The 22,688-nt window shown below is 29.7% G+C and overlaps 1 protein-coding gene across 1 annotated transcript; it reads left to right on the forward strand.

The window, feature by feature from the left end:
- Nucleotides 1-12,362: 12,362 nt before the first annotated feature.
- On the forward strand, nt 12,363-14,355 carry LOC114182983 (beta-amyrin 24-hydroxylase). The gene is made up of 2 exons (XM_028069792.1): nt 12,363-13,265; nt 13,510-14,355. The coding sequence occupies exons 1-2, from the start codon at nt 12,363-12,365 to the stop codon at nt 14,143-14,145; spliced, it is 1,539 nt and encodes a 512-aa protein (XP_027925593.1). The 3' UTR covers nt 14,146-14,355.
- The last annotated feature ends 8,333 nt before the right edge of the window (nt 14,356-22,688 follow it).

The raw sequence follows: 22,688 nt of genomic DNA on the forward strand, positions 1-22,688 counted from the left end.
ATAGGCGGGTACCCGACGGATATGGGTACGGGTATGGGACGAATATTTATCCAACAGGTAGGGTATGGGGGAACTACTACCCGTACCCTACCCATCCTATTGACATCCCTAAAAATGTGTATCTAACAATAATAATAAAAACAATAATAATAATAATAATAATAATAATAACAATAATAACTATTATAATAATTATAGTTCTTAATAATAATAATATAATAATATTAGTATATAATAATAGAAATAATTATAATTAATAATAATGATTATTAATTATAGTTGATAAAAATAATCCGTGACGGATCTTGACCAATAATTTTGGAGGAGCCAAAATAATTTATAGTAAAAAATTTTGAACTCATCAATAATTTATTCAGAATAAAAATCTCCAGTTATTCCTTTTTGAATGTAAATAACCATATTGCATTCAAGAAATTCATCTTTCATTTTAATCCGAATTTTGTTTTGATAATCTTCATTGTAGAAAATGAAACATTAAGAGTTAAATAAAATGAATTAGAAAAGAAATCAAGTAAAACATCTTTAATTTGTTTGTTTTTGTCAAAGATTGACATAGTTCAATAATGTTCGACAAATCCTTCAAATTTGAATGAGTATGAACATCAACAATGAAATATTGGAGTGAAATTTTAAACTAATCATATATTTATCAATATACCTATTTTGTTTTTAAGTTTAAGACAAAAAAATAATTTATCATAATCTAATAAAAATTGAGATGTAATTACTAACAAAAATATATAATTGTAATAATATTATATATTATAAATAAGAATAATAACTTTACTACTAATAATGTTAATAATACTAATAGTAATAATATATAATAGTAACATATAATAATAATAATAACAATTATTATTATTATTATTATTATTATTATAATACTAATATTTGTTATAATTTTACTACTATCACTATAAATAATATTTATAATAATATATTATTAATAATTAGAAATGCTAACAGTTATAAAAATAATACGAATAATACTATTATTTATAATTAATATTATAGTTGAAATCATATCGTAAACAATTTTGAACACATCAATAATTTATTCTGAATAAAAATCCCCAGTTATTCCTTTTTGAATGTAAATAACCATATTGCGTTCAAGAAATTCATCTTTCATCTTACTCCAAATTTTGTTTTGATAATCTTCGTTGTAGAAAATAAAACATTAAGAGTTAAATAAAATGAATTAGATAATCAATCAAGTAAAATATCTTTAATTTGTTTGTTTTTGTCAAAGATTGACATAATTCAATAATGGTCGACAAATCCTTCAAATTTGAATGGGTATGAATATCAACAATGAAATATTGGAGTGAAATTTTAAACTAATCATATATTTATCAATATGCTTTTTTTTTAAGTTTAAGACAAAAAAAATAATTTATCATAATCTAATAAAAATTGAGATGTAATTACTAACAAAAATATATAATTGTAATAATATTAAGTATTACAAATAAGAGTAATAACTTTACTACTAATAATGTTAATAATACTAATAGTAATAATATATATAATAGTAACATATAATAATAATAACTATTATTATTATTATTATAATACTAATATTTGTTATAATTTTACTACTATCACTATAAATAATATTTATAATAATATATTATTAATAATTTGAAATATTAATACTTATAAAAATAATACAAATAATAATATATTTATAATTAATATTATAGTTGAAATCATAAAGTAAAAACTTTGAACTCATCAATAATTTATTCGGAATAAAAATCTCCAATTATTTCTTTTTGAATGTAAATAACCATATTGTGTTCAAGAAATTCATCTTTCATCTTATTCCAATTTTTGTTTTGATAATCTTCATTGTAGAAAATGAAACATAAGAGTTAAATAAAATAAATCAGACAATTAATTAAATAAAACATCTTTAATTTGTTTACTTTTATCAAAGACTGACATAATTCAATAATGGTCGACAAACCCTTCAAATTTGGTATGAACATCAACAATGAAATGTTGGAGTAAAATTTTAAACTAATCATATATTTATCAATATACCTTTTTTTTTTTAAGTTTAAGACAAAAGAATAATTTATCATAAACTAATAAAAATTGAGATGTAATTACTAAAAACAATATATAATAATAATAATATTATATATTACAAATAAGAATAATAACTTTACTACTAATAATGTTAATAATACTAATAGTAATAATATATAATAGTAACATATAATAATAATACTAATATTTGTTATAATTTTACTACTATCACTATAAATAATATTTTAATAATATATTATTAATAATTAGAAATACTAATACTTATAAAAATAATGCAAATAATAATATTATTTATAATTAATATTATAGTTGAAATTATAAATAAATGAAACAAATAAAAACAAATTGACTTTTGTAGGATTTGAACCCATGTCCTTTTGTACTAGAGTTTTAAAATGACGAAAAAACTAATTTTTATGACACGTGTCAATAAAAGAAAATGGGTATTGTATTAATTTTGGTAGTATCTTCTTTTCTTAATATGTAATAGATAGACTTCAAAGTTTTAAATTATCATTAGCTTATCCTTACCTTTTGTGCTTGTTGTGGTTTGTCTGTCTGCAATGATCCTCTGTTATATGTTAGTAGAGGCTAGTACTGTTGGGAGAGTTATAAAGCATTAGGCCTACAATGGTATTCAAGAAAGATTAGTGGTTGTTTATATATATATATATATATATATATATATATATATATATATATATATATATATATATATATATATATATATATATATATATATATTTTGCATAGATCCTCATGGTTAATGAAGTATTGTTTATCTTTCAAAAGTTTATTTTGTTTCTCATGAGCGATTTGTAAATGAATTTTATATACTTATATGTTGGTTTATGCTTTTTATCAATTATGAAATGCTTTAAATTAGTAGGTTGAATCCTACTAAATTAGGACATTACATTTTTTGTATCAAAGTAGTTAATCCTTAGGATGACCTAAGAGTTGTGGATTTGTCGTGTTTTATGTGTATAAGTATTTAAGTTTAGATTGTAGATATGGTTCTAAAACTGAAAGTATTAAGAAAATAATCTTAGTGGAGTAGTGAGGGTGCACACTCATTATTGCATCAAAGATGTTTTTCCTTTCTTAATTTTGAAAGTTTGGGGATAATAACATTAGACAATAGATAATGGGTAGAAAGTGTATTATATAGATCGTAGATGTTGAAAGTGTATGTATAAAAGAGTTTATTTCTTAGAAGGAGAGTTGTAGTTTGAGTTTTTGGTTTGTCGTTGGGTTGTGTTGAGTGTTCAATAGTAGTTTAGGAACACAGATTCATGGATAATTTGATCTACTTACCTTTACAATCGTTGGAGAAGGTCTTTGAGGCAATTCTTTACTTCAAAGATAGGAAGTTGTTATGTGCTACCTACTTGTTAGTTGGGAGAGTTGAGCTCTGGTTCCATGAGCTAGGGAAGATGTTGGACTCTAAAGGCGAGACCTTAGACTAAGTGAGCTTCAAGAGGAGTTTTTTTGAAAAGTAAGTTTTCTAGATAAAGTAAAGTTGGCAAGAGAAGATGAATTCATAAGGCTAGTGCAAAGGAGATGTCAGTGCATGTGTAAGCTGCACAATTTCAGAATATGATGAGGTGTTACTCGTAAGAAATGTTTGAGGCTTAGAGGTGTAGGAAGCTTGTGAAAGGCTTGAGGATAGTACTTAAGAGGTTAGTGACCCTGATGTGAATAGATAGAGGTTCAAGTCTTGGTACAAATAACTAAGATGATGGAGAGCTTTGAGGATTAATCAAGTATGGCAGTGCTTTTTCAAGAGAGAAAATCATATGCATGTAAGGGTAAGGTATCATATTGACATATAATTAGTTTCAAATAAAAAAATTCACGTTAATGCATTACCTAACATACAAAAAATCAATTTGGTCTTGATTTTTTTTAAGTAATTTAATTTGGTCTTTGTCGTTAGTTTTTTACACAATATGTTCAAGTCAGTGTCATTCTTATAAAAAAATCATTCATTTTCAATTATTATTTTGATTATTATCATTAGAGAAAATAATATTTATAATAATAAAAACTAATAAAATTATTATTATTGTTATAACTATAAAAATAGATATAAATGATTTTTATAATTTTATTTTAATTTAAAATATAGTTAAATTTAAAAAGTGTCAAATTAAAAAATGACAACTATTTAAAAAATAAAATTAATAAAAATTTGTGGAGAAAAATCTCTTATTGTAGATTATTACGGAGAATTGCTATTATTAAATTATGGCTTAATCACTCTATCGATCCTTATTTTTGTTGAAAAGTTTTAATTATTTAATTTTTTTTGTCTCAAATTGGTTTTAACTTTTCTAAATCTGATTCAAATGTGTTTGGTTTGGTGTCAGATTGACATATAATTGGTTTCAAATAAAAAATTCACTTTAGATTAAACTAAAAAATTCATGTTAATGTGCTTCTCCAATTAGGAAATTAATTTGGCCAAAATCGATTTGCGAACACATTACCAAACATATAAAAAATCAATTTGGTCATGATTTTTTTAAAAGTGATTTAATTTGGTCTTTATCGTAGTTTTTTACAAACAATGTTCAAGTTAGTATCACATATCAATTTGTGTTTTTCTTTGTTGAATATTTTTAACTTCTTTTTTAATTTATTTTAAGTGTTTTTTTTTTGAACTTTTTTACATGTATCACTTCACATTTGTGTCACGTGACAAAGTTAGTGTGACGTGGTAGTAGTAGTAGTAATTTGATGTGATCGTACCACATGGGTAGAGTCTCAATTTGGTTCCTACATTTATTTTTTTTATTAAATTTAGTCCTAATATTTTTAAAAAAATTGAACAATATTGTCTCACTTTAAATTGAAGCTCAACTTATTTTTTAAATCTTATGCTGATATTCTTACTAAAATTGACATTTTTATTAAATATTTTTAAAAATAATTTTAAATTAATTTTAAAATTTATATGAATTTATTTAAAATCATGTTAGTTAGAGTTTAAATGTGATTGTTATATCTAGTATGAGATGTAACATAATCGCAACAACAAAAAAATACATAAACAAATTAAAATTTATAAGATGAATAGTATAATTTCTTAAGATTGAAGTATTAACTTCAAATCAATTCATCCATGTGAGTTGTCTTAAATATTTCATATAAATTTTTAAGTTAGTTTAAAATTATTTTTAGAAATATTTAATAATAAGATCAATTTTAATAAAATATCAACATAAAATTTATGAAAAAGAAAATTGTCTCAATTTAAAAAGTGGCAACATTGTTCAATTTTTTTAAAAATTAAAACTAAATTAATTATAAATGCATGAACCAAATTGAGATTACGTAACGTTCGTATTATATTCTTATCGCATTATATTGATTGTGCACGTGAATTGTGAAAAGACACATTTGAAAAATAAATAATTATTAAAAAGTTAAAAATATTAGAAAAACTAAATTAAATTAAAAAATTATAAATTGACATCTAATAATAAATTTAATACCTTATGCGAGAAACTAGGGTATGTGATCGAATTGAATTACTTATGGAAAAATTAAATTAAAAACGTCATATGATCAAATTGAACCAGAACTGATTTAACACTTTCCGACAAAAAGAATAATGAAATAATTAAGTCTTAAGTTACTGTGATGTTTACCTTTGAAGTTACAACACAATTATCGATGCTATGCAACTCTGTCCGATGCTTTTCATTTAAATAGTTGCAGAACTGGTGATATATTGAAACTATTATAAGTAAACCATACTCACATTACAATTTAAAATAATCAATTTTTAATTATATTTATTTTATATTTTAATTTAAAATTTAATATATTATTAAAAAAATCAAATGAGTGTAATTTTTCAGGGGAGTTCGAAAAAAATATTTTTCTACCCGTCAATTATTCGCAACCAGTCATAAAAGTCATATCTTGACAAACTAAAAAGGGAAATTATCTTTTCACAAAACACACTTTGACAAATTTAACAAAATTTCTAAAAATAGAATTGAAATAAAATAAACTTTTACTTTTTAATTAAAATAAAATAATAAAATAATATTTTTTTACCTAAACAGGAAACTTTGTTAAAAAAACATTATCAACCTATAATAGCTCAACTAAAAATTATATCTTAGAATAATATTATCATATTTCCTATTAGAAACAATCATCCAAAATCTGTTTATCACATCAAGTGACGACAACTTAAAGTCATCAAATCACTTATTACGTAAATAGTTTTCCACCGTCACTTTTGCGTTTAAAAAATGTACATCCGAAAATACCTCTATATTAAATTAATTTAAGTGTCACAAGATTCAAGAGTATTTAGTGTTTGACGGTTAAAAATAACTATATGATAAATTATAAGTTTATAATTCTAATTATTCTAATCAAAGAGATTTTAATTTTGTATATGACTTCTTTTATATTTTTTGTAATAGAGTATTACGAGATCTAGGTTAAATTTTGTTTTAGAGATTGTGAGTATATTTAGAATCAAAGGACATGAGAAAGTGGTTTATGTATTGTATAAACTTTCAGATAGTGTTATTTTTTTGGTTGTCATTAGACAACTATCATGATTTTTCTCCTATTTTAAAGTTTTCACGTTATATTCTTGTATTCCTTGTATGACCTTATTTATCTTTTAGTAGGGTGATTATTGAGGGTAAAGACGGTAATGTTCTTCGTTAATGATACATCTTTTCCTAACATGTGTTATAATAGTTTATGGTTCAGTAGGATCTTTCTCGGTATGCTTTGTGGTTGCATCTTAGTTTGATCTTTCATATTAAAAAAGATTAATTTCATGTTGTTGAAGAATCATACTTGCTTGTTGAATTTACAATATGAGAAATTTAATGGAAGGATCACCATCAATGTTGTTTTGGTGCGGTGAATTTGCAGTCGGATTCTTGGAGGTGAGAGGACGATGAATCACGCTAGATATGTAGTGAAACTCACATTTTTTGACGAGGGTGCTCCTGGATACGTAGAGGAGGTCGTGATTAGTATTCACATACCTTAGTGAGTGATCCATAGTGAAGATTCAATTTGTGTGAGTTGTGATTTACGATAGATATATGAAGGAAGTGCTATACGATTTACAAATCTAGTTCGATTGTTCGTGCGATGTAGCTTGTGAATCTAAGCTTGCGTGGTATGCGCTTGGAGGTCCGGTGGTAGTTGAGTTCATGGATCTACACGTGGAAGAGCGGTGGTAGTTCTTGTTGGGTGATGAGATCTAGTGAGTGGTGCGATATGGTCCATGGAGCGTTATCAATTTTGACGAGTGCATGATGTTTTAGATCTTCTCCGTGAAGTGAAGCTCAAAGGTCTTTGGCGAGGTGTAAATGCCCTTCTCAGACAAGGTCCTCTTGTTGCACGAAGTTCGAACGGTGACAATGAAAGCTTCGGTAAGTATCAATCTTCTTGTGTGCATTTTCAAGCAATCTAGGTTAACGTTTTGTGACAAGGTGATATGCGTAGAGCACCTATGAGTATTGAAGGGTGGGCTTGTAGTGACTCGTGATCTGCTCCGATAATGGTGCAATTTCGTTTCAGATATGTGTGCAATGGTTCATGTGGATTTGGCGTTTGTGCTGGGTGGAGCTCACAATGGCTTGAGCTATAGGCATGGGGCAAATCTAGGTTGGATGGAGCATGATTTTTCAACGACGTGTGTGGTGCATGACAAAGAACAATGATTAGCACATTCTCTTGCTTGGTTGTAGCGACAATGTTTCATGGCTCGTGTTCGCTTCTGATTCGTCGATAAGTGTTGTATTGAGGACCAATGGAAGTGCAAGGAGGTCCAACGAAGCTCTGCATGGAGGTCTGGTAATGGCTATGTGGTGATGAAGATGATGATTGTGTGTTTGGACAACTTGGAGAAGATGAAGATGACATGGCGGTCTATGGTTGATCAAATTTGAAAGTAGAGGACTATGACTGGTGGTAGCTCCTAGTCATGAAGATTGTGAGTCCTGGGATGAGTTTATCAAGTTATAATCTATACACGAGCATTGACTAATATTGATGCATGATGTATGGGGATTATAATAGGACATTGGTTAGTATTGATGCAAGGTGTATGATGTTTATGCACCAACGTTGACTAATATTGATGCAAAGTGTGTGGTGATTATGCACGGGCATTGATTAACATTGATGTAGGTTATATGGAAATTCTTGGGATGATTTAATTCCAAATGAGTATACTTTCTATGGTGGAGTATGATTGCATGTATAAGCAATGAAGATGTGTTTATTTTAATCAAGGAGAGATTGTTGGACTAATGAAAATAATACGTCTTGGAAAGTCCCCCATCACCTAGGATACATAATGGCGTGGATGTCACTACACAATATTTTAAGTTTAAACAACAACTTAAAAATGTTGTCTAAAGTAAAAAAACTGTGATCTTAGGTTTAGGCAACGATTTTACCATGATTTTCCAGTCAAGGAATATACAGTTGTGGCCATTGCTTAAAGACAACGATTTTTTTCTTCTAATGCCACGAAAGTTTTGAAAATCATTGTCTTAGAAGAAAATAATAAACCACACTTTTTAGCCAACACATTATTTCGTAGAGACACAAAGAATCATATAGAAGAAAACTAACCTATTCACAGTTATGATCAGGTAAAAATTGTAGGATTCTCTGTTGTGAGTTTAGAGCTAATCTTGATTGCAGAACACATAAATATGGTTAAATTTTTTACAAAAGGGTAGAAGAAGATAAAGGTAAAGATTTTCTAGAATAATACTAAAGTTTTATAAAATGAACTTGACAATAAAAACAAAAGTTAATAATTTAGTTTTTTATCGATAAAATATTCAAGTACTATTTTATTAAACCTTCCACAGGTATGTGTGTCCATTTGTTTTAGTCAAAGCTTATTGACCTATGAAATGATTTTATTAAAAATAATTATAAAAATAAATAATTTGTATAATTTTTTCTTATTAAAAATAATTATTAAAAGGATAAAATAATAAAATAATAATGTTAATTTATAAAGTAAAAAAAAGAGTAAAAATATAAATATAATTATTTTAATTTAAAATAATAGTTACTAAAAATTGAAAAAAAAATGTAAAAAAAAACGAAAAAATGAATTATATACAAGTATAGATATGTTATCAAAGGCCGCAAAATTAATATTAAGAAACTCATTTAACAAGAAATTACATTTATACAGTTCTTTCGATGGCTTCTACTATATACCGTCAATAAAATTAAATCAATTACAACAAAAATTTTGATATTTAACAAATATTAAAACCACTTCATCGTCAAGTTTTATAGAATCTTACATGACATATTATATTTAGAGATGAATCTATTATTTTTTTTTCTGTTAATTTAAATTTTATTATATTTAATTTTTAATAACATTAAACTATAATTATTTTATTATTTTTTAATTTTTATTGGTTAACATCACATAAAATATAATATATATATATATATATATATATATATATAATATTTATGGATATTTTATTCTTTAAATAACATAAAATTATATTAATAATTATTAAATTAGATTTTATTTAATATCATATTTAATTATATATTTTTATAAATTTTGTAAAATTTATTGTATATTAATTATTCTTAACAGTACCCTCAGGGCACTGTTTAGTAAAAGTCTTTAATTATTTGATAATGAGTTTTATACTGCACTTAGATACTATTAAAAACCATTTGACATTACTTAAGTACAATTAAGAACCTGTTTGACATTCTTCCATAACATTATAAATTGCTATTAATTTGCACAAACATTTTAGGATGAATATGCAGGACGTGGAACACGCAAAGTTTTATAGCGAATATAATATGCAGGACGTGGAACACGCAACCATTTTTATATAGAAAAAATAATAAGACCCCGTGGATCGCAAAACACATAATTTATTCGCCTGCCCAGGCATGTCTCTCAAATTCAAGGCATTTCTCTGAAAGGAAAATTTTATATTAGAATACCTCTCCCATCCTTTACCCCTTTCCAACATTTAATTAAAAATAACATTTACACACTTTTAGTTCATTTATTATAAATTCTTTTATATTTTAAAATAAAAATAATATTTTAAAGATGTTGCAAGGATGTTGAGTGGAAAATTGGATGTATTTATATACTAATGAGTCTAGAAATATATATTAGATGTTGATTGATTAGAAAAGTCTAGTAACACATTAGATATACAGAAAAAAAAAAAACATTAGATGACTATTTATCGATTAAAAAAGTCTAACAATATAAGTTTATCCATGTACAAATAAGATGACTATATTATATATGTTAGACAAGTTTGTTCACTCATTGATTATACAAGTCTTGTAATACATATTATATGTGTCTAAATATATACTGAATAGACAAGTTTAACAATACACGTTATAAGAGTGTATCCATATATTGATTAGACAACTTTAGTAATACATATTAGACGAGTTTGTCACTATATTTATTATATGAGTTTAGCAATACATATCAAACAAATCTTTTCATACACTTAGACATAACATGAAAATTACACGAGTCTAACAATACACATTAGACGAAACTACCCATACATTGATTAGACGAATATAACAAAAAATATTAGATAAGTCATTCATACGTTGATTAGATGAATATAAGAAAAATTATTAGACAAATCAAGGAACACATTAGACGAGTATGTTGATGTATTGATTAGATGAGTTTAGAAATACACATAAGACAAATTATTCATATATTAATTATATGAATCTAACAATATACATTAGACAAATCTTTCTATACACAAATTATATGAGTCTATTAATATACATTACACAAATCTATTCATTTTAGTGATCAGATGAATTTTCTATACACATTAAACACCAACTCGTACGTAAACACGAATTTATATATAAATTACACTTATCTAATATAATTTATTATATTTCTTTAAAGGAAAATTTTGTATTAATACCTCTCCCATCCTTAACCCCTTTCCAACATTTATTAAAAAAAATCATATTTATACCCTTTTTTAGTTAATTTATTATAATTTTTTTATATTTTAAAATAGAAATAATATTTTATTGGGTTGGAAGGAGGTTGAGTGAAAAGTTGGATGTTTATATAACAGTCATCTTCTCTATAATCATGTTATCGTGATGGCTGTAACATCACGGAGAATATTTTTCTATCATATTGATAGCTGTAATAGTATAATTATTTGCAAATTAAAGAGGATTTCTTTTAGAAAAAGAAGAAAATATTTGTTAACAATTTAATATATATTATAATATTATTAAATGGACAGTGAAATGAATGTATTTATATTTTAAAATATGATTGTGTACACTAAAATGGTGTATTATTGAATAAAAATGGTAGATTTATAGGTTGTGTGATTCGATAAGAAGACACATAGAAAGAGGGTTAACTACATATTTTAAGTGTTTAAACTTTCACGTAAAATTTTGAAAGTTACATTTAAATTTATATTTAAAAATAATTAAATATTATTTTCTAAATCAAACTAGTTTAAAATATTTGGTGTGTCAAAAGATATATGAGAGTGACTTTTGAGTTGTTAATTATGTTTAACATATAAAAAGGTAAACATGGTTAGTTGAAAAAGGAAAATAAATTTTTGACTACTAAATTTTTACAACTTTCTCTTACAATCTTATGTGTCATTTTTCAAGTAATTTTTCATTTTTCGTTTTTCTTATTCTCAATATTCCAAAATTACTTAAAAGATAATATCTCATGTTATAAGAGAAAGTTGTCAAAATTTAATAGTTAAAATATCGTTCTTAGAAAAAGTTGTCAAAATTTAATAGTTAAAATATCGTTCTTAGATAAAAAAAATATTTTCATTCACTTTGGGAGTAAAATGTATCAAATCTCAAAACAAATACAAATTTTAATTTAACATTAAAATTTAGGATTATAAATATATTTAATTCTAGAAAGGAAATAAATAAGTAAAAAGTGTAATAAATGTAGATAAAATCAAAATTTTTCCATGAATCATTTTCCATTTTTTTTATTTTTTATTTTAGGTTGGAAAGATATGCTTTGCTCTTATATGTATTTTTGATTGATACCATATCTCTCACCGATACCACCTTTGATGTTGCTCATGCGGCAGCATCTCTATAAAAGAGCCAACATAATCTAACTCGTTAGTGCAAGCAAAGGTTGAGTTGTGTGAATAGTAGATAGTTAACCTCAAACACTGTGATTTTCCCTACAAACTAAACACCACACAGCCATGATAGACATACAAGGTTACCTTCTTCTGTTCTTCCTGTGGCTCATTTCCACCATTTTTATTCGTTTAATCTTCAAAAAATCACAGACCATGAAACTCCCACCTGGCCCTCCCATCTCAATACCCTTACTAGGGCACGCGCCGTATCTCCGTTCGGTGCTTCACCAAGCACTCTACAAACTCTCCCTACGCTATGGTCCCTTGATCCATATCAGGATCGGCTACAAAAACATCGTTGTAGCGTCGTCTGCGGAGACAGCCAAAGAGATCCTTAAAACCTCCGAAGAGGCGTTCTGCAACCGCCCCTTAATGATAGCGAGCGAGAGTTTAACGTACGGCGCCGCCGACTACTTTTTCATTCCGTACGGGACGTACTGGCGCTTCCTGAAGAAGCTCTGCATGACGGAGCTTCTGAGCGGGAAGACTCTGGAGCACTTTGTCGGCATTCGCGAGAGCGAGGTGGAAGCGTTTTTGAAGCGGATGTTGGAGATTTCGGCGACGGGGAAGGAGGTGGTGATGAGGCAAGAGCTGATAGCGCACACGAACAACATTATCACGAGGATGATCATGGGGAAGAAGAGTAGCGGTGCGAATGATTTTGTGGCGCAGTTGAGGAAGGTGGTGAGGGAGGTGGCGGAGTTGCTGGGGGCGTTCAACTTGGGAGACATTTTGAGGCTCGCGAAGCCTTTTGATCTGCAGGGGTATGGGAAGAAGAACATGGAAACGCACCGCAAGGTTGATGCGATGATGGAGAAGGTGCTGAAGGAGCACGAAGAGGCGAGGGCCAAAGCCGGTGCTGACAGTGATAGGAAGAAGGATCTCTTCGACATTCTCTTGAACCTCATTGAAGCTGATGGTGCTGACAATAAACTCACAAGGGAAAGTGCCAAAGCCTTTGCTCTCGTACGTATATATCTATATGTTTCCGTTTTCGTTTTTGTTTCCGTTTTCTACCAACTTCGGTCCTTGTCTCGCTTTATTTATATGCATTCGTTGTCCTTGGAATCTGCCACGGATATCATAGTGGTGACAAACATGTTCAAACAAAAGTAATCTATTTAAGAACTAAAGGAATCTAACAATAATATATAAAAGTTAAATTGAGATATGCATAGCAAGCAATATCACAGAGGTTGCAATATCACAGGACATGTTCATCGCCGGCACAAACGGACCCGCTAGTGTTCTGGAATGGTCCCTGGCGGAGCTGGTGCGAAACCCGGCGGTGTTGAAGAAGGCGAGAGAGGAGATAGAGTGTGTGGTGGGAAAGGAGAGGCTGGTGAAGGAGTCAGACATTCCCAACCTCCCTTATCTGCAAGCGGTGGTGAAGGAGACTCTGAGAATGCACCCTCCGACACCAATCTTCGCGCGAGAAGCCATGCGCACGTGCCAGGTTGACGGCTACGACATCCCTGCGCACTCCACCATCATGATCAGCACGTGGGCCATCGGCAGAGACCCCAAGTACTGGGACAACGCGCTGGAGTACAACCCAGAGAGGTTCTTGGTCTCCGATGAGGTTGGAAAAGGCAAAATCGACGTGAGGGGACAGTACTACCAGCTTCTGCCCTTCGGAAGCGGAAGAAGAAGCTGCCCCGGAGCCTCGCTTGCGTTACTCGTGATGCAAGCCACACTCGCTAGTTTGATCCAGTGCTTCGATTGGGTGGTGAATGATGGGAAGAGTCACGACATTGACATGACGGAGGAGGGAAGGGTGACGGTGTTTTTGGCGAAGCCGCTTACGTGCAAGCCTGTTCCACGGTTCACCCCCTTCTCTCCATGAACAGTGTGGATGACTGCAAACTCTGTTTTCTTTGCTATTTTAAGGTTTTGTCGTTGTTTTTAGGAAATGTTTGGTGGGCTTAATGTTTTATATTGTCGGTTAATGGCAGTTGTTATTCGACTTTTGTGCTCCAAATATATAATAAACTTATTTAAAGGAAAATGTTGGACTTATAAAGTGAATCTACTTAGTTAACGGGTTTTTTTTACTTAATTCCTGTTATGGATGTTGTGCCTTTATCTCTGTTTTGATTTGTTTAAGTAGTGTCTTCTTTAATAGGTTCTTTGAATTTTGTCTTATGCCAATCTCATATGAAAATAAGATTGCATATATGTATATCCATTTACATATATACTCATGTTTTACTTTTCATTTATACCGATCGTGGTCTAGTTACTTTCCATATGCCCTCCTCTTATAATCTATACATTATTCCTCTGTATCCCTGTGTAATCTTCCTAAAAAACTAACCGTTCACATGTATACTCGTGATTTATAATACAGACCCATCGATCATACGTTCAAGAACAACGGATCAAATTAGAGGTCGATCGTTCATGACGATCGTTGACGTCGAATAAGACCGGTCAGAAGACATCCGGTGTAATTAATAAATTTAAAAGCAACTTAACGTAAGTTAGATAACAACTAAATGATGGTATTAAGGCTTGAGTCATAATTAGCTGGGTGATAAGTAAAAACTCATCACAAAATTATATAAATAAGAGGTTTAAGATAATTGTTTATATTGATTATTGCATTTAATATTTCTATATTTGGACACCTACTAACTTAAATATCAGAATATCTTCTACATGTATTACCCGAGTGGTTTGAGATGATAATAACATGTATAACGATTTTGTGAGTTCTTCAAGCAATTTCGTTTGTGAGCATTAATTGTTGGTTTGCTTATTTGAGTCTGGACACCTTTCTCTTGACCAAGTACTTCAACTTATATGATCACTTTCAATTTTCTTATTTGAGTCTGAACTAATTGTTGGTGTACTGGTTTACCATTTTAAGTTGTCATAATTTGTTTGTTTGGCGATCTTTTGCACTTCCAATTTAATGCAGGAAAAAATAGATGAGCTAATGTTGAATAACCTAGATATTGCATCAGATATATCTCCAAATGATCCAATTGGTCTCATATTTGGTAAGGAGCATGCAGGTCGGGTCAGAGGATTGTCACATGGAGCTTGTCCCACTCTTGCATTTAAGCAATCCACTACAAGGTTAAATGGTGTGAATTTTGCTTCATGTAATGCAACATCAACAAATACGGATGAGAAGTTCCTAAAGATGGAAAATGAGCTCACAACTCTCAAAAACCAAATGCAAACATTGGTTGCCTACATTGCTTCTAAAGATGACGTTCCTGACCATTTTGCTGCTATGGCTGTTGATTTGGTATATACTTCGGTTAATGAGGTAAAAATTAATAGTTTATTTAACAAATTACATAAGTTTATTATAATACACATGTGAATTTGAATAAGTTATAAGTTTTTTTTTATTCCAGGTACCCGATGTTGGAAGTGGTGCTCCATCACCTATTGGTATAAGAAGATCATGCGAGGCAGAAAAGACAAGTTAGGAATATAGCTATAAGAACATAGCTCTAGAAATTTAGTAAAATGTATTATAATAATGTTTTAGATTTTTTTTTTTGGCTTTTGTTTTCAATGTGAAAACTTTTGGATGGTATTTCATGATATCAACTTTTTTAATATGAAATATGATTTATGAATAAAAGTATTAATGATCAAGATGTCCTCTATGATTTTTTTAATTTTATGCAAAACAGGTTCAATAATAATGGAAAGTAGGTTACATAAAAATAATATAAAAAAAATCACATTCAAATTATGGCAGTTGAAACGTCGTATAATGCATTCGTACAGTGCAAATAATGGCATTTCTAGGTGTTGTATTTCGCATGATAATTCTTTAAAAATAAACAAATTAAGACGGTTTTCACTACCATTATTTGTGCACAAAATACGGCGGTTCGAACTGCCATTATTTGCGCAATGCATTTAATGGCGGGTGTTGCGGCGTTTCGTCCAAGACCGCCATATTATTCATTGTGGCGGCAGGATATATGGCGGTACCCGTATCCGTCATACGCACAAAATATGGCAGTCAAAACCGTCATTTTATACCCCAAATAACCACCGTATTTAATGAATATTTTTGTAGTGTTTGTTGACAAAGATTTGACAAACTAAGGTGTCTTTTATTAATTTAATGTTTTATTCAAAAAAATAATCCATGTGTGATTGGAAAAGTAAATTAAACAATGTATTGAATTGAAAAGATAAAAGCACCATTAACGAAAAGGAAAACCCTTTCTCGCGCCTGATTCAAAATCCTTCGACGTAGAACACGATTCACATGGTACTGGTCATGTGGGATGGGAGTAGAGGATGAATTCCTTTGGTGTGATTGTCATATATTTATGTTTGTATATATGATTGTTCAAATTGTTAAGTCACCCTATCTGCTTGTGTTTGGTGATGATCGTGTACATGGTACTCGAGAGCAGATGATGTTGCAGGTGGATCTGGTGAGGCCTACAGACGAAGCGGGGATAGACCGTGATTATTAGAGTTTTGATGATTTTACTATGTTTTGACTAAATTGTAAACTTTATCAGACATGGATATTTTATGAGAATTTTATGAGCATGGACTTATGGTTATAAAGTTTATTATATGATAATGGGAATAAAGTTTTAAATTTTCCATGTTTTTAGGAAATGATATTATAATAAATGAGGTTTATTTATTAATTTTTTATTTTATTATTTAAATCTGTAATGTTCGGTCGGGATGTTACAAATCCCCTATTTGTTTTGAAATGCTTTGTTGTGTTGTGGTTGTTGATGAAAGTATGATTGGATGGGTTATCCTTACACATTTTTGCAATGGTCAAATATATTAAATGTTATTGAATGAATTGTATTAGTAGGAAGCTTTATATTATTTGAATGATAAAAGTTGCACTGCATTTGCCACATAAACAATTACAATTTGGTGTTTAATACTTTGGTCCTTGTTTTATCAGTTGGTCCATCTCATAGTTTGATTAATTTATTTGATCATGTGGTGTTATGTGTTTTATCCGTTTTGGTGATGTGTTTTTTTGGTTTTTATGAACGTTTTTTTGTGTGGTCATTTTTAGTTTTTAGGTCCTTGGTGACTATTTCTTGATATCTCTACTAAGTATGAATATGGAAGAAGGTAATAGCTCCATTGAAAATAAGGTTTGAATAGCGTTATCATATATTTGATTTGTGTATGACATTTTAATAAGTCTTATTAGTGTAGTTGTTTAATTTTCTTTGCAAATACATTTAAGGTATTTTTGTGGAACAAAATATGTTGGATCTATTAATAACCAGTTAATAGTAGAGGAGAAGTTATTTATTCAAGGGACTTGTTTCAGATGGTTTACACTGTTTAAGGAGTCTACGAAATTGTCTAGAAACCTTCTTAGTAAATTATGTTCTAAGTGGGATGAAAAGAATGGATGTTTTCAAATAAGATCCCAATCAGTTGGATTTACTTTATTGGATGTTTGTCTAGGTTTTGGGCTTAGGGTGGTTGGTCCAAAATTCAATTTAAAAGAAATTGAAGTTGAGAGTAATTGTAGGAAAATGTTTAAAACTAACAACGTCGACTTAAGCACATTGTATGACTTCCTATTGCGAAATAGGAAGGAAATTTTTGTACCTAACTTTTGTAGGGTTTATATATTATTGGGCATATGTGAATTGTTATTGACCAATCGTAGTGGTAGGGTTTTCCCAATTATTTTTAAGCTTGTAGATAATATTGAAGGTCTTGAAAATTTGAATTAGGGTGTCGTTATGTATGAATACTTGGTTGGGAGCATATGTCGTATTTCTTTCTTGTTCAAGAGAGGAGGAACTAAAAGACACTTCCACGTAGATGGATGTGTATATTTGTTGCAGGTATGAATTTTTTATTTAGTATTTACTTTACTTGAATGATGTTGTAATATATGTTGATGATTGACAAATCAAGCATCGATTTTCACAAGGTCACAATACACTTTCAATGTCATCCAAAATCAATTTATGAGCAAACACAAATGGTTCTCCTCAAAGTCATGCAAAACTCACTCAAAGTCATGAAACTAATGCATTCATATTTTTTAGACCAACCAAGTCACACTTTTGATTATTGAAAGTAGGAAATGAAAATAGAAAAGGAAAGAAAGCAAACTCTTTTTGGGCGGGTACACCTGTTGCTCAAATCTCTCTGCTCCTTGTGTCTTCATCCTCATCATCATCAATACCTAGCACTCTTGAGGCACAAAAGATACTTGAACAAATAGGTTAACCCAATAATTTTAGAAGCCAATATTTGAGAATTGAAAATAAGAAAACATAAAAACAATGGAAGATAATTGAAAGGAGAAAAAATAAAAATAACAAGAAAAAAGAAAAATGAAAAACATAAACATAAGCACACCAATCAAACAACAATTCCAATATGCATAATGATTAAAATATATTTCCCAAGGAACCTCACTCAGATCCCTCTTGTTGTAAGATCACTCAGTACTCTCAAAAGGTGATGAATACTACTTTCCATGTTCTCTAAGGTAAAAACACTCAGATTCCTCTTATTGTGCCTATCAAAGCTCGACACATCTTAACCAATCCCTTGACCTAAGAATGCATCAAGACTTGCCTTAAGAACCAAAACAATGGGGGCCAAACACACAATCATATCCCTGGTGACTTGTATTATTTGGGTTGATTTGGTTAGTTCGGCTGCTGAAATCTCATTCCTAGGACCTTCCAACAACTACATCATGCTCTAAGGCGTACCCCGAGACAAGCATTAAGCACAAACCAAATCAATGGAAAGCATAAACATCTATAGAAAAACTGCATAAAGGAAAGCATAAGAAACAAACAAACAAACAACAAAGTCTAAAAGAGTCACAAATGTCAAATTGTCTTGTGTTGGAACACAAGTCCCCGACAATGGCGCCAAAAACTTATTGGGTGAAAAACGACAAGTGCACCGGTCGCACGTAGTAAGTAATAAATATCGTTATCTCCACATGAACTTGTGCAACACATGACAAATCTCACAATTCACAACTCAAATATACAACAAAGCTCACAAAAACACAAAGAAACTCTTTTTTGGTATTTTATCAAACAGTTGGTGTGCAACATAAATTTAACCTAGACTATATACAGTTGTGAAGACTAGATTCATTCACTTTATTCTCATGCATTCACAAACATCTAAATTCCAATTTCAAATCAAAATCAACTCACAATAATACTCAAATCCTATTCCTAACGACTTTGAGTCTATGATAACTCATAAAGTTCCAATTCCTTAAATCCTCAACAAGTGAAATCATGCATTAAGTTCAAGAGTCTTAAGATTACTAATGAATCATGTTCTATCCCTAGATACAAGCTCCATTAGGCATTTAATTTCAGTTCTAGGTTCAAAAGACATTTTCCAACACCTCAAGAACCACAAATCATGCATGGGTGGCCAAACCAAAGTAAGCATTAAGCATGGAAATCAAATACTAACATAGAAATGGAAAAGCATATGGATTAACATCACACAATACACAAGAATTTAGTTCATTACATCTAATCTCAACAAATAGGTTTAGCTCTCCATGGTGGAGAACCTAGGTTTTAAAATTGAAGAGATAGGGAAGAAATGGAAACCAAAGTGAAGATGCAAGCCCTCTCCCAAGGTTCTTGATAGCTGCTTCATGCTCTAATTGTGCCTCCCCTTTGCATCAACACCTCCAATTTGTAATCCATCTTCCTGTCCAACCCCAAAAGGGGGAAAAGCCACCATGAATGGAGGAGAAGACCCTAGGAGGAGTAGGAGAGCTTCCCAACACCCTAGCAACCTCCAAAAGGCTCTCCAAGCACCCAAAATTGTTTCTCTATCGTGCAAAATGAGAAATCGTTGAAACCCTGTCGAGAAACAAGATTAAAAACCCATTTTTTGACATGTCAGTGACGCCACCACTCAGCCTTTACTCAGTAGCAATCAGTGCCCAATTTTGCTAACTGATTGGCGTTGAGCCCCACTTTTCACCACTAAGCCTTGTGGCGCTCAACCCTAGTTTCCCACCGCTCAGTCTTGGGCAGTTTGACAACATTATGTATTTGAAGCACTGGGCGTGATTCCAATGGTGCCCGACACAGTTGTTTGGTTCAAAATCAATCTTTTCTTGTCCAATCATGCTCCCTTGAGTTTTTGCTTGTTTTCCTCCACCACAAATGCTTTCTATTAACTTATTTAACACACTTAAAAGAGAGATTAGAGGCAAAATAAACATAAAATAAGTAAAACACAAAACAATACAAAACATACTAAACTTAAGGATATAACAAGATAAAAGCTAGGATATAGTTGATTTATTCATGACAATAAACACACAAAAAGAGGTAAAAATGGACATTATCAATTCTGCATCGAGGAAGGGTTTTTTGTCAACCACCGTTGGGTTGGTTCTGCTACGATCAACGATTTTTGGTGAAGCACTATGGGAGGCTTTTTCGTGCAGATGAGACGAAGGAATTTGATTCTACAACGATGAAGTGTTTTTGGTAAAGCACCGTTAGAGGGTTTTGAATCAGGCATGAGAAATGGTTTTTTCGTTCACGGTGCTTTTATTTTTTCAATTCAATACACTATTTGCTTTACTTTTTCAATCACATGTGGATTATTTTTTTAAAATAAACATTAAATTAATAAAAGACACCCCAATTTGTTAAAACTTTGTCAATTTTTCTTTGTCAAACAATCAATTTCCTAATAAGATACTTCTTAATGGACAAATTGTATATAGGAATGATCTAAGACCAAGCTATCAAGGAGTTGAGAGTGTCGTACTAGTATAGAAACAATAGACATTGGTTAATAACAGAATTTAGAGTTATGTCTCTAATTAGAAAGAAAAAGTGAGAGGAGAAAAGAAAAACAAAAAGTTAAATTTGAAAAAGAAAGAGATTGGAAATAAAGAGATTGTAGAATATTTTATCATTGTATTCTCATAGAATCTCTTATGATCGATGTTAGCATATTCCTATTATGATTTATGTTAAGGTGTGAAATTAATCCTAAATTTTAAGATTGCATAGAGTAGTTTTCTAAAATTGAATTAGAAAGACATTAAAACTACAGTAACTTACATATATAAAAATGAATTTTTAGATTTATGATTATTATTTTACGATCTTTTTTCCAAATTAAAATTTCCTCCAAATAAATGCTTATGTTCTTTCCCTGCTTCCATTGCTGAAGTTGTATTTCGCTGTCTTGGTGAGTGTCAATTCCAATTGGAGTCGAAAAGGAAGCCGCGAACTGGAAAAGCAGTTTTCCTTTCCCCTGAATAGCCTTGAATAGGAAAAGTTTTCTCCCACTTTTACGTATATCCAATTTTCTCCATGATTTGAAATGTTGAATACATGAATGAATTGGAAAATTATTGTCTCTAGTACGTCGGTTCAACCACTACTAAAAAGAATCATATATTTGTTGAGAATTTTGTTTTAAATTTTTTTTTCTAAATAATATTTACAAATTTTGTTATGAAAAATAATTTTCAAAAAATATTACTATTTCTCTAAAATATTTTATATAAAATATTTTTAATTTTAAGATTTTCTAAAAAATACTTACAAATTTTATAATTTTGTAAACAAATAATTATTAATGAAAGAATTATTTACTAATTAAATTCTTTTAAAAAAGGAAAATAAAACTTTTCGTGCAAAATGTTATAAAAAATTTATAAGAAAAGTTCCATAAAATATAAAAAGTTTTAGTAGTTCTGGAAAGACCTATTGTACGATATCATGAGAATTTCTTGAGAGGAAATGAATGTTTAAAGAGATAACAAACAAAATGCTTTAATTACAAATTATATGATTGTGAATAATTTTTATTCAAGTGTCTTTGTGGATGTTGGTAGAGATGGCAAAGGGACAGGTTTCGCTATTTCATACTTATTCTTATTGAAAAACTTCATCCATATCTCTGTATCTAAAATCAATCGGGTATCAAATTCTTGTGACATTCTCATCTTTACCGGATATCTACAATCCCTGTTTTGTAATATCATGTAGTTATGCAACACCTAAAGAGACCTTTGGAAATGAGCATCACATATATTCAGGTGGCAAGATGAGTTCACATGGGTCATTGGTAGTGGCGAATCTTGATAAAAAAGTTTGGAGGGGCCAAAATAATATACTCAAGTCTTATATATATTATTACTAATATAACAAAAGTATATATAATTTAATATTGAAATCTTTGTATATTTTTTCTTAAAAGAATTATAGTTTTGAAATTGTATTTGATATGAAACTCATTTTAAATAAGTTTTTCTAACTTCCTCTCTTTCCTTGAATATTCTCATATTTGATAATGTTTTCTTATAATAAGTTTCAAAGAATTAATATAAAACATTCTGCCTATAATTTAAAAGAATTAATATGAAATTTT

Source organism: Vigna unguiculata, chromosome 5, assembly GCF_004118075.2.
Source record: "Vigna unguiculata cultivar IT97K-499-35 chromosome 5, ASM411807v1, whole genome shotgun sequence".
Classification (NCBI taxonomy): Eukaryota; Viridiplantae; Streptophyta; class Magnoliopsida; order Fabales; family Fabaceae; genus Vigna; species Vigna unguiculata.